General features: G+C 39.3%; 1 protein-coding gene across 5 annotated transcripts in view; it reads left to right on the top strand.

Moving 5' to 3' along the window:
- The window catches only part of NME7 (NME/NM23 family member 7), a 100,463-nt gene that overhangs the window by 58,709 nt on the left and 28,947 nt on the right, over positions 1-12,807 (top strand). For all 5 annotated transcript variants that reach the window (XR_012662569.1, XM_075105942.1, XM_075105910.1 and 2 more), the window contains 3 exons: positions 1,640-1,704; positions 2,510-2,578; positions 5,542-5,643. Coding sequence is in view for 4 of the 5 variants with exons in the window: in XM_075105942.1 (XP_074962043.1) it covers positions 1,640-1,704; positions 2,510-2,578; positions 5,542-5,643 (236 nt within the window). In the remaining variant the exon portion in view is untranslated. The remainder of the gene's footprint in view (positions 1-1,639; positions 1,705-2,509; positions 2,579-5,541; positions 5,644-12,807) is intronic.

The following is a 12,807-nucleotide window of genomic DNA, read 5'->3' as shown; positions in this document are numbered from 1 at the left end:
CTGGAACCTCTGTGTGGAAGCATCTGAGCTGCTCATCCTTTCCAGCAGTGTGGACAAAAAGAAATTAGAAGTCTGGTTTCTCTCTCCAATATCGGCTTGCATTTCCTGGGCAAACCTGTCCAAGTCCCTTCATTTTGTTGCTGCAATTGTTGTGGGTTTTTTTTCACCTTGAAAAAAAAGGCAGAATATATTTTCCTGGTTTCACAGGAGCGTCACAGCTTTTACCAGTGCTACTGAGACGCGGTGTAACAGTACACTGGGATGGCAGGTACTGCACCTGCCTCTGCATGGTTCTATGTTCTGTAGGCTCAAGGAGCTGTGTGGACCATGTGCCAAAATCTCAGGTTTTCCCCTTAGTAGTTTGAAGATTTTTTTGAGGAAGTATGCACTGTTTTATATGTGGAAAGTTTTTCCACATAAACCTTCATGTGAAAATATGGTGGGAGATACTTCAGGGACAGCTTTTTTCATTGTCATTTGTAAATACGATTTTTGAAAGCCCTCCAACTATCTGTCTCATTTACTCAAAGCTTCCACTGACCTTTTAATGTGGTAGGAAGCCCACCAATCCTATGTCACAGGTATTAGCAGACTGTGTATAATTTAGGTCTTGAGCATGCCAGAACCTAGATACCAGATGTGTTTTATTCTCATCTACTAAATTTATGCAGTGCTAAAAATCCTGCAATTTAAAGACTAGTTAATAAAAGGATTTAATGACCAGGAGTCAAATCCTGGTGTTGTCTTTCATTACAGGGTATTCTTTTATGATTAATTCTGCTCTGAATAAATGTCCAGAAATGTGTAGTATCTCAAAATTGTACTAAAGAACAGGCATTTATGTTCTATAAAAATGGTAATTTTTATGAAATTCATTCGCACAGAGTGCTGTGCTTGGCTGACATAGTCTTTCGAATGGCCTGATCTTGTAAGCACAGGCAAATCTAAAATACACATTCAGTGGAGCATCAGTGGTTCTTGTTCTCTGAGGTTTAATGTTTTGTTTTACAGTGTAATTCAGTCTTTGAGGATGCATTCTGTAGAGAATAAAGCAAGCAGTATGATCAGTAATAGCATATTCGGGAGTTACAATCTTAGAAGCAGTAGGTTATTTTGCACTAGTGTGTTTTCCCCACAGAAGACATGAACTTTTGTGCTGGTTTATTGGGAATATTTATTATCATCCTGCATTGTTTCTAGCTTAAAGTAGGACCCCAGCTCTAGTGAACACTGTATAAAACCAGCAAAATAGGCAGCCTGTGCCCTGAACTGATTACTGTTTAAGCATCAGCATTGGCTAGTGGAACTTAAATATATAAATCTTGATCTTAAAGCAACTGGGTGTTTTGCAGTTGATCTGAGAAACGCAGAGTCTTCACTAATTACCTTTTTTTGGTAGAGATCCTTTTCAGTAGCAGTGTGGAATTTAGTTGTTTGAAATCATCAGCACATCACTGTAGATAGAACATAGAGTATGTGGACTTAACTTTGCTCTCTGCTTCCTCTGTCAGCATTAGGCAAGTGCTGGTTTTTTGGTGTTTTTTTTTTTTTTAAAGTAAGTGGTGTATTGGAATAAATACCTTCCAGTTGCAAATTCTGCTTTTAAAAATTGAATATTGTCTTTTGTGTCTTTCTTCAGGGCTAGCTGGAAAGATTATAAAAGCCATCACCGATGAAGGATTTCAGATCTCAGCTTTGCAGATGGTAGGTTTCCTGTTTTGTATGTTTTTCTGATAAACAGAAGTTGAAGTGCTGTGTGCACTTCACAGCAATGCACAGGTGTTTTCCTGCAATACAAAACCCTTGTGCAGACTATGTAGCAATGTTTTGGGATCAGCACTGTCCTTGTGATATTTGTGTTTTATTATTTCATTGATCAGGTGATCTGTTTCTCCTTGCTGGGTGACCTTGAGCCAAGACACTTTACCTCTCTGTATCTCAGTTTCCCTGTAGTTAGATGGGGGATAATGATATCTGGCTGTTCAGGAGCAATTTGAGATATCTTTACAAAATGTATTAGCTAAGATTATTGTTAATATTCTTCAATTTTTAAATATATATTTAGTATGAATTTGGGGGGAAGGTTTTTAAAGATGCTGAAAGGATTTTGACCCCTTGATCACCCTCAGCAGTTAAAGGAAGTTGGCACAAAGATTGTGCCCAAGAGTAGTCCTGTAAATCCTGCCCTTTGACTCAAATCCCCACCACAAATAAAAAATAGCCACTGTCCTTTACTATGCAACAAACAGATCCTCTTGCATGTCCTAGTGGCATCAGTCAACACTACGTTGTCTACTTATATTTAAGGTGGAAGAAAATACTCTGTGCTGTGTTGCCTGTGGCATCATTGGCTAACTTGTTGGCAAACTTCACATTGCAGCTGTAAAGCCATTCCTTTTACCTAGTAAAACTTAAGAGAGTATTCTGAATGCTTGCTGGTTAAGAAGGGGTGTCTTTCTATGTTTTGTTGTTGTTTAGGGAAGACTGGCTAACATTTTTGTTTTCTTAGTTCAACATGGAGCGTGCAAATGTGGAAGAATTTTATGAGATTTACAAAGGTGTTGTGGCTGAATACATGGTAAGCATAATTTTGAGAAGAATCTCTTTAAAAATAAAATGTGTTTGAATGAGGTCACATATCTGATAACACTGTTTTTGACAGGGACCAAAGGAAGATCAGACCGGCAGACTTGTAGGTATATGGCAGAATTAAAATATGGTATATATCTGACCAGTATTTCAACCCATGGTACTGCAAAAGTCTTTGCTTTGAACCAAATTGGAAATTCACTACCATCTTCTGCAGCTCTTTTTTACAATCTCTGGCCCCCTAATAAGTTGCAAATTTTAGTTATATAATTTAATTGGAGAGTTACTCAGAAGTAAAAGTGACATTTAAACAGGATAAGTCAATAAAGAAGATATGTTTTAGACGGGATTTGAAGAAAAGTGAGAATCTAGAGCTCTGTCCTGCAAGCCATATGTGCTGGATGCACTCAGTTGAAATGAAATTAAATTAATATCTCTGTGCACTCAGGGTGTCTGTGAAACAGGAAAATGTGGGAAAGCTAATCATGATTGTGAAGGGATCCAGAGAAGGCACATATGGGAACGGCAGTAGATATTGTCAGTGCAGGCCAAATAGGAAGAACTATGTTGTGAAATAGGATATTGAAGAAAGAATATGACCTCTCATATCTGTGACTCAGAACCGTCTGTTTTGATCTAAATTCTATTTATCATTCCAAAATAACTCAGTGCAGAAGATACTTGGCATCCAGAAATCCTGTTCAAAAACTGTACTCCCATTTCTTCTGGTTACCCCCTGTCAATCAGATAAAGGCTTGACATTGTATATAAGCACTTCTCTGTGAAGAGGAAGTTGAACAATTGCCCAAAATTTTAGCTTTGTTAGTATCTCCTGCATGGGATTTTGCATACTATTGATTAGTTTTTGTTCTATTTTGCTTTGTATTTCCTACTGTAGCCAGACTAGAAAATGGGGAAAAAAGGAGGGAGATTATTTTGGGTCAGCTCAGAATCCACTTTGTTAATCAGAAATGCATAAGCTTGATCCAGCTCCAGGAATGGTTTTGGTTGACCACAAGCCATGTTATTTGATGAATGAACTATTTGCTAAAAAAATTTAAATAATTAGCTGTAACTGGCAGTCTTACCAGAGAAACAGTGTCTATATAAATTCAACTCTAGACTTAATGAGGCTGTGTAAGGTAGACCAAGCTTGTCTCACATGCCTCTGTGCTGTAGTTGATGGCAGCTGGTCTTCAGTCCTCACCTTTCTATTGTAACAGAGGAGTAGGGAGTAACTTTGCTCATGTTGCTTGCTGTTGCTGGTGGGATGTCAGTGCTGATACTGAAACAATAAAAAGGGAGGAACAAAAAATCCCCACAGTTTGCAGGAAGGAATTCAGTTGATTCAACTAAAGTTAAAAGCCTGTTTTTTCTCCATTTTCTTGTTAACAGTTATTTAGATGACAGAATTCAATGGAATTGTACAGAATAGTGACTTTGGGGCAATTTACTGTTTCTTGACAGAATGAAATATTCTTTGACCTGTTCTTAACAGAGGATATGTTGGTGATAAGAAAGTTTTTGGAATTAGAGTATTTATTCATGTTGTAAAGCATGAAACTAGTCTGCACTCTTTTCATTTGAGAATACTTCTACTTACATTTCCTAGGATCAGGTTGACGATAGAGGCATTTGGCTAAAATTCTGTCCCACTGACTTCAGAGTGGGGAGATTAAGCACACGCTCTCAGCGTGGAATCTGTTCTTAAGATACCAACTCCTTGGAACAATGCTGCTTGACTTGGAGTCTTTTTGTAGTTTCCATTACAATTTGTAAAAGGCAGAGGAGGACTTAATCCTTCATTTCCTACTGCTTTTTTGCACGCTCTTGTTCTTTGCCATGGCTGATCCTTGACCTGCCGATGGCTGGTGGGTGTGATTGCAGTACCTTGCTTGTCCTTCCCTGTCCTCCTTTGTTTCCTGTGAATGTTTTCTCCTTTCCCCTTTCTTCATTGGTTTTGATTCTTCTAATTATCCTGATTTGTTTAAAACTTGTCTGCGGAAATTTCCAGGCAAGTATGCAATTACAAGGGCATGTTTTAAAAAAGGTAGTCAGGCTAGAACATCAAAATAGGTTCTTTCTGCTTGTGAAACCTATACGTCTAATTAACAAACTCCAGATTGGCACAAATGCCCAGAGTTAATTAAGCTTATGAAAACTAAGACCCATTTTCATCACCCACTCAGAAATCACAATGTCTCTTTACTCTCCAGGAGGCTCCAGGGAAACAGATGATTTCAGTGTAACTGAAATTCTGGTAACAGTACACAACAAGGATGTTGCCAGATCAAGGACCCTTTCTTTAACAGGTTGTGTCACAGGCCCCTTTCAATTCTCTTCTGTTGGCTTGCGTGTTTCAGCTTCTGCAGTAATACATGAGGAAAAGACGGTGAGAATCAAAGGCCCCAGAGACGTTTTAATGACTTAAAGCCATCAAAGGGTTGCCTATTTGGAGACAAATATAAGCTGTGTACCATGGCGCCTGTAGGGAACACTGCAAAGTACATTGTTGCCTGTGGAACTGGCTGAATCTAGTGTGATTTTTTTTTTTTTTCAGGCTTATACCCAGCAAAGTGTGTTCCATTGATTCAGTCTAGTTTGAGAAGTTACAGGATACTTCTGTGAAATCCAGGTCCAGATCAATAAGGATTTATTGGCAAAAGAATTTAAAGTCTCATGGATGTTGTCACACGCTATTCAGTATCCTGTTGAAGCTTATTGTCCAATTTACCTCTATCTCCACCTTCTAAACCAAGTAGTGAAATGGAAAACGCTTCTTCTGTTGTGAATACTAATGGCATCTTTGTTTCATGTCTTTGATTTCCTAAATGCACCAATATTGTTTAATAGTTACTGTCCTGTAAGTTTGGGTCTAGTTCTGGGGAGGAACACAACCTTTGCGAATGCCCAAGGAAGCTCAGAGTTGTTTCTGTCTTTTTTCTCTTCCAGGAGATGGTTACAGAGTTGTGTTCAGGCCCTTGCATAGCGATGGAGATTATACAGTCTGAGCCTCCAAGAGTGTTCAGAGATTTCTGTGGTCCTTCTGACCCTGTAAGTACTTGCTTGAGTGATAAGGAATGCTTAAGATGATGATGTGCTGTCTATGTGAATTAAAATATCGCACTGTAGTATGGCTGCCACATACCTGCTGCATTCCTTGGAAACATGTAAGCATTACCTTATTATGGAGGTCAAAAGCTAGTCTTAGTGGACCGATTTGCAAATCCTCTAGCAGCTCTTCTGATCTTACCTAAACCAGATAATAAAATACTCTGATGATATTTATGTGAAAGGAAAGCTATCTAGGCACAAATCTCTGTTAAAGGTTCATAAATATTTGAACACAAGGCTTCAAAGCCTTGGAACAAATAGTTATTGCTTGTGCATGCCAGTGTAAATCAAATGTTAGTCCACTGCAGTCTGGCATTCTCCTAGGATGAAAATGTAAAAGGAGAATTGGTTCCTTTGTTTTTTAGAAGGAAGGGAACAAAAAAGGGTGTAAAAGCTCCTCTACCTGTTTGTTATGCTGATGCTTCTAGCTTTTATTTTTCATTTCTTGAGGTGACTAATTGGCTATGCATGATACTGTGTGCAATTTGGAGACAAGCATAAGTGCTGTCTCAAAAAGTTTGCAGTTTTTTGTTAAACAATGAAGGCTGCTATACGACACAGGAGCCATGAGGTGAAATTATCAAGGTGCAGGCAATAAGGTCAGGGTTGATATGTTTTTTTGGTTATGATTTGATGTTTTAGTTGCAGACTGAGCGGGTTTACCAGTTTCCATGGAAAGAATTCACACAGATTAATATTTGAAGGGCAGAACAAGTTGTTCAGGATATACTTTTCTTCAGATTTGGAGTTTCCATCACAGAAAGCCCAGGTTAAAGGCATTATCCAAGCCTTTTTTCCCCTTCTGTATGGTAGCATTCAAATGTTTCTCTGCTGGGTTAGCATCTTGTAAGCAGAGTATAACCTGTTTATCTGACTTAGTTTAAACTGCAGAATAATATATCAGTAGTAATATACATACTATGGTGGTTTCAGTTTGGCTTCAAATTCCATGTTTAAAGTTTCTAGTCTTCAAAACTTTCAAGGATGCAGTTGTTTTATTTGGGCCTATTATGTCCTTTTCATGTTTTCATGTTTCTGCTTGTTTAATGACTGATACATTAAAATCAAAATATGCTTGCAAACATCACAGCTGCTTTAGGTTATTAAAGACAGGTTTACCTATATGAGGGGAGTTTCTCTATTTTCCCTTATTACATCGCACAAAAAGCTCTGTCGTAGCCATACAGCATGTGTGTGACCAAAGGAACTGTGAGGGGTGTATAAACTGATGGCTTCTCTGGGTAGCACAAGAAAACAACGAAGGAGGGAACTAAATTTTTGTCTCTCAGATCTCTTGCTAGTGACCTACTTATGCTGTTTGTGTTTCCCTTTCAGTGGTTAACTGTGTGATTTGTGAAGCAAAAATGAGTACCTTCCTGCTTCTAGTGGAAGCAGGTGGCTGTAAGTTTTGGACACTGACTTCATAGCAGTTACGCTGGTGGTATGTTTGGAAGACAGGCAGCTGTTTTATATAATTCTGTCTACTGTTTTCTCTAAGAATTGCAAATTAATTGATTCTTCAAGCACATAAAGCATATATACAGTAACTACAGCTGCTCTCAAGAGTGATCTTTGCCTGAAATTTATCTGTCTTTTCAGATAGCGTTTGTAGCTTGTCCTTGAGGAAGAAGGGATTAAAGTACCTCAGTGGTCTTTTGTCATTCCCAACCAAAATTGTTGGAGAAGCTCACAACTGAACTTGGTGGTTACAATATCTATCTCAAATAAGGGTAGGAGAAACCATAGCAGCAGTTTCATTATCTAGCAGGGTTATATATAGACTGTGAAGACACCATGGACTTGATATTCTAGTGGTTAAAATAAATCTAAGTGTCGTGAAAATAGTGCGTTATCACTGAGAGATCTGGATCTCTCTGTAACTTGTTTATTTATATATGCTAGATCCTGATGTGTGTACAGCCTGTTTATAAACACAGGTGAAGAGCAAATTTGCTACAAAATGTACCTGATTGGGTCACTTTGTCTCTTGTTAAATAGTACCCTGTTTGGCAAGTAGTGCCATTGAAATACCTGTGATTACTCTCAAAGCAAGGTGCTGTTTGAAGTGAGTAAAGGTGTTGGAATTTGACTTATATAATGAATCTCTCCCAATCACATGTGCTGTTAATTATATTTCAGATACATAGCAAATGTAATAATTACTTTGTGCAAGTCAAATATCTAAACTGGGTATGAATGTTTACAGCCCTTCCAGTGTGTTCTTGGTTTTGCAGGGAGGCAGCTGGGGTGCGCTTCAATAAAAGGCATCCAAAAAGAGGTGATACAAATTTTCCCAAATCAAAGTGAGATGCCATTTGGAAATAGGTCTGGTTTTGTCCAAGTCCCTTGATGTCTAGGGCTGAAGAAAGAATTAGAGCTGTTCCATTTTGAGGATAATACTTTAATAAGGTAGCAATTTATACCAAGTGTACAATGGTAAAAATGAAATGGACTTTGTGCTATTTTCTGTAACTGGGTAATATTTTGTTAGCCTTGCAGGTCAGTAAAGCTCTCTGCCAAAAATATCCTTCATTATCAACCAACTTATAAATACTTTATTAAAACCTCTCATGTGGCAGTAGGGAAGACTACTAACCAAAAGCCTGTTTTTGAGCCTCTTTGCAGTAGCGTACAAACAGCCTATCAAATCTGGGAAGTGGGCAATGGGGATAAAGATACTTGTCTGTAAGTGGCTGTGCTGGACGTGCTCACTCTCAAAATTACTGTGACCTGATTGAAGGGCTCGGTGTCAGAGGCTGCAGGCTTGTGGAACATTTCTCTCTGGTGGATAGTATATGCACTAGGAGAAAAGCTTTTCTGCAGATCTTGCTGCTGCTTGCATTCTTGTTGTACATGGGCACTTTTCTAGTGGGTGGTCGGCTGGGTCACTGCACTCTTGACGAATTGTTAGCACCTTTAGAGTAGGCTTAAGCTCCTGGAGTGCAGCTGGGTTTTTTGTCATTGGTGGTCTCATCGGAGGCCTTTCTGTAATCTTTCAGATGAGCCATGATGCTTGTTTTTCTTGTATTCCAACTGCAGCCTCTAGCTTAGCTGTTCCTCACAGCCAGGTCCCAGACTACTTGTGTGACTTGCTCTTGGTGTCGCTCTGCGCCTCGTTCTTTCTCTCCTGCGATGCCTCTGTGGGTAACATGTAGGGCTTAGAAATGGACAGCTTTCTCCGCATCTACTATAAAAACCAGGTATTTTTGCTTTACTTACTGTTGCAGCACCCCTATAAAAGGCCAGCAGGCCATTCTGATGCCCATCTTGAAAATACAGGGTTTTTTTACAATAACTAGCAAGGACTAAACAAAGACTGTTTAAAAAAGATCTCTGAATTCCACACAAGACTAGCTTTTTCAAGGAGGGGAAGTACCCACAGCCTCTGCTATGCACACAAAGCTAGGAAGTTTGAGATATTGAGATCCTATGAGCAGCTGAGCACTTTTATTTGGATATTTAAATTTGAAATAAGAATGGATTTCTGAAATGACTTTGGGTTCCACTGATTTTTCCATGTTGTGTCTGAATCATTTAAGTCCTTTTTCAAAATACGCTATCAAATCTTGTTATGCAGGTTGTTAAATTATGTTTCTTTTATGCTGGGTGCTATTTCACTCTGTTTCTACTGGTGCAGTTCTGACATCGAGAGGAAAAAAATTACACCTATGGCAAGGAGGTAACTGCTCTAGAAAACTAGGAAGAGGTGTTAAAAAGTTAAGTAAGATTAATACCGAACACAAACCTTTTGAACTTTTGATACACACTATCACTTAGAAATAAGAGTTGCTAACTGCAGCCACAGTTCAAAATAAAGGAAGCTATTTTCCTTCTTCTTCACTGTAAAGAAATGAAAATGCATGGAGGGGTAGGGGTAAATGTAGCACAATGTGCACTATCAAGAAAGCTGTTTTCTGTGGTAAGAAAAAATTCAAACTCTTCTGCATTGATTTGACAGTGTTTCACATGGATCAGGAAGCAAAGGCCTATCACAGAAAGCCTGAACTTTGGAACAGGGGGATGGTGGCCAGGGAATCCCATCACTGCTTAAGCTTGCCGGCATCCATGTTTCATTGGATTGGTGGTTGTGTATTTTTGGCCTCTGGAGCACTTGGAGGCCTTCTTTTATTACTTAGGTCTGAACTTCAGTTTTCCCATCTTCTTCATGAAGCTTCTATTTTGAAATAGCTGCTCGTAACATTTTTATCAAGGAATTGTTGAGGTGATTACTTAGTATTCATAAAACACTTGTAAAATGTTGTAGAAATTTGATATATTGCTTTTATTTTTTTTTTATTTTTACCTTTTGAACTTTCTTCATACACAAATGAAAAGGTTGGTTATAACATGTGATTGCAGGAGTCTATATCAGCTACATGTTCCTGGCTAATTGCATAACTTTTAGTAGCCTTAAGAGCTTTTAGTTAGGATTTGCAGTACGCTAAAAGTGACTCAAGTACCTTCTGCTGTGAGATATTAGTAAAGCGATGGGATGTGCTGCAATATTTCTGCATCCAGTGGGCTGAAAAGGGATTTTTGTATACTTAGATCCTAACCAACATTCTTTTTACATTAAGGATTTGCAATTTTAAGGGTAACAGTGTATTAACAGTCTTTTGTACTTTTGCATCAATGCCAAAGACCTGAAAGGGAAATGAGATGGTTTAAAACAAAGCGGTGAGCTGAAAGAGCTGGAGTGTGCTTTAGCTCTAGGTGTGACCTCACTGTGTGACCTTGGACAAAAAGTTCAATATGTTTCTGCCTCAGTTATCACATCAGTTAAATAGGGGTGACGGTATGAGCCAAAGAGCACTGTTGCTGTAAGATTTTTGTTTAAATAGACCCCCTGTGAATCTCTAGGACTGAAAATTACCTACATGTGAGGCCAAAAATGTTCATGTTCATTCCTAGAACTACATTAGCAGAATGACATTTTCATATTATATCACATAAAAAATAGTTAAGTGGAAGATAAAAGAAATATAAAGGCTATTTTTGAGCTCCCAAGTATTCATGTTCTGGTAATACCTTCATAGCTGTTTCAGTGTGGATTCTCCCTGTAGCCTAGTGAGCCTTGGCCAGAGTATTGACAGTGAAGTACATAATACGTTTCAAGAGAAATACAATTTATTAATCTCATTCTTTGAAGAAGAAGATTTTCATATAATTGATTATCTGCTCAGATAGCCTGAGTCATGTAATAATAAAAATTTTTATTCAGTGCCAGACCATTATCAGCTAGAGTGGCAAACAGATCGATCGATAGGAGTTACGATATCCTGCTGTCTAAGCCTGCAATGGGAAAGACGTGATTGAATTGCTTAGATGTTATTTAGGGCCAGTCATCTGACCCTGTCCTTTCAGCTTTTAATTTCCACATCAGCCTCTGCAGGTCTAATGAAAATGTGCTCTAGACAGTGCTAAGGCCTCTTAGCTGGGGAACATGGTAACTTTTGACTGAGTGTTAGTGGAGGGAGATCCTTCCCTCTAGTGCAGCCCTGTTTTGCTGAGCTGACACTGCTGGTTCATAAAGCCCAAAGTCTTGGTGGGTTCAGGACTTCTGCCTTGTTCTGTGTCACCCCTCTGTGCATGGGCAGGGGGCTTATTAAGAGTGGATCTAGAAGAAAGGAAGTGTTAAGACAGTTATGCTCTAATGACCCACAGCTGTAATGTGACTGTAACCATGAGTTGCCACCACCACCTCAGACTGTCAGTGTGTTGGTTTATGGTTTGAAATTTACCTCCAAAAGTATTATAGCTTGTTGTCGGAGATGAGCCTGTGCCTGACAGGCATCTGTGGATGCCGAACACCAATTACGTGGCAGTGAGATGCTTTCCCTGGTTTAAAATGGATGGACTCTCCACTGGCTGCACCAGAAACAAGACTGGTACATAAATGTCATATTTGTTTTACCTCTCAAAGCTGTGCGTAGTTCTGGGAACAGCTTAGAGTCAAGAATCCAATAATTAATTTTTAAAGGCATGAGTTCAGTGTTCATAGTAAGTTCTCCTGATGTGTTTCTCTTGCTTCTGAGTGGGTATTGCAGAGGTCTGCCAGCCCCTGCCACCCCGTTTGCTTTAATCGTGTATGTGTATGTGCCATATAGTGTCATGTATGCGTGATCTGGTTATGGTTTTGAGGTGACCTGCTTAGAGTTCTGTTTCTTGTCTTCTCCAAGCCACCTTTTGCAGGTGACGGGAAGTCCTTTGACAGAAAGAGGGACTTCAGCCTCACTGAAATATGTCTTTGTCAGGAGATTAGGAAAGAATCAGATCACTAGTAGTGGTGGAGGAGCCTTTTGCTTGCAAGTGGCTTGCTTTAAATGTGGCTTGTGCCTGAAGGTTGCTGTCATATGATGGCTGTTCAGTGTCATGTGGAACCGGAGTTTGTAGGCTCACTTTGATTCTTGATGGGTAGGTGCATATGTGTTGAAAATTGCTGTTATTAGTGGTGACTGGCAGTCTCCATCAGGAGACTAAATACTGACAGAGCCCTCAAGACCGAACTCTGCTTTAAATCCAGTGTGACTGAGGCATGTTGGTAAGGTTACAGATTTTTTTTTCAAACTTATCTGCCACTCCTTGTCTGAGGCTCCAGAGCTACCAGACTTGAACATGTCAGCAGCACTACATTTTCTGCCTAAATAAATCCTGGATGCGAGGTAATTAGACTTAGATTCAGTGGTCACAGGTTACTGTAATTTGGTAAAATAGATAGCAAAAAAATATTGTGTTGTCTGATATAAGCCTGCTACTACCACAGAGGCCTGATGCTGGAGGAGTCTACTGCTTTCATCCTCTGGAGAGAAAGTGCTGAGGGCCTCTGGGAGAGGATTGAAACTGGAGTACATTTGCATCTTGTTTCTGGTCACCGTAATGCTTCCCACCTGCCCAGGTTGGGTGTGAAACCCCTCTAGCCTTTGTAAGGGGGGATTTGTAGTTTCCTCTGCTAACTGTCACTATGATATTTTAGTATCCCCTGATGACAAGGCACCTTCTTAACTGCAATTTCTGGACATTTTCAGGAAGTTACCAACATTTTGTCAAAAATCCTGTATGTTCTCCTGGAAAGTAGCATCAACTTCAAGAAGCCTCAGGGCTCCC

Source organism: Phalacrocorax aristotelis, chromosome 1 (genome assembly GCF_949628215.1).
Source record: "Phalacrocorax aristotelis chromosome 1, bGulAri2.1, whole genome shotgun sequence".
In the NCBI taxonomy this organism is placed as follows: domain Eukaryota; kingdom Metazoa; phylum Chordata; class Aves; order Suliformes; family Phalacrocoracidae; genus Phalacrocorax; species Phalacrocorax aristotelis.
Note: the sequence above shows the minus strand (reverse complement) of the source record. Positions and strands in the feature narration are given on the sequence as shown.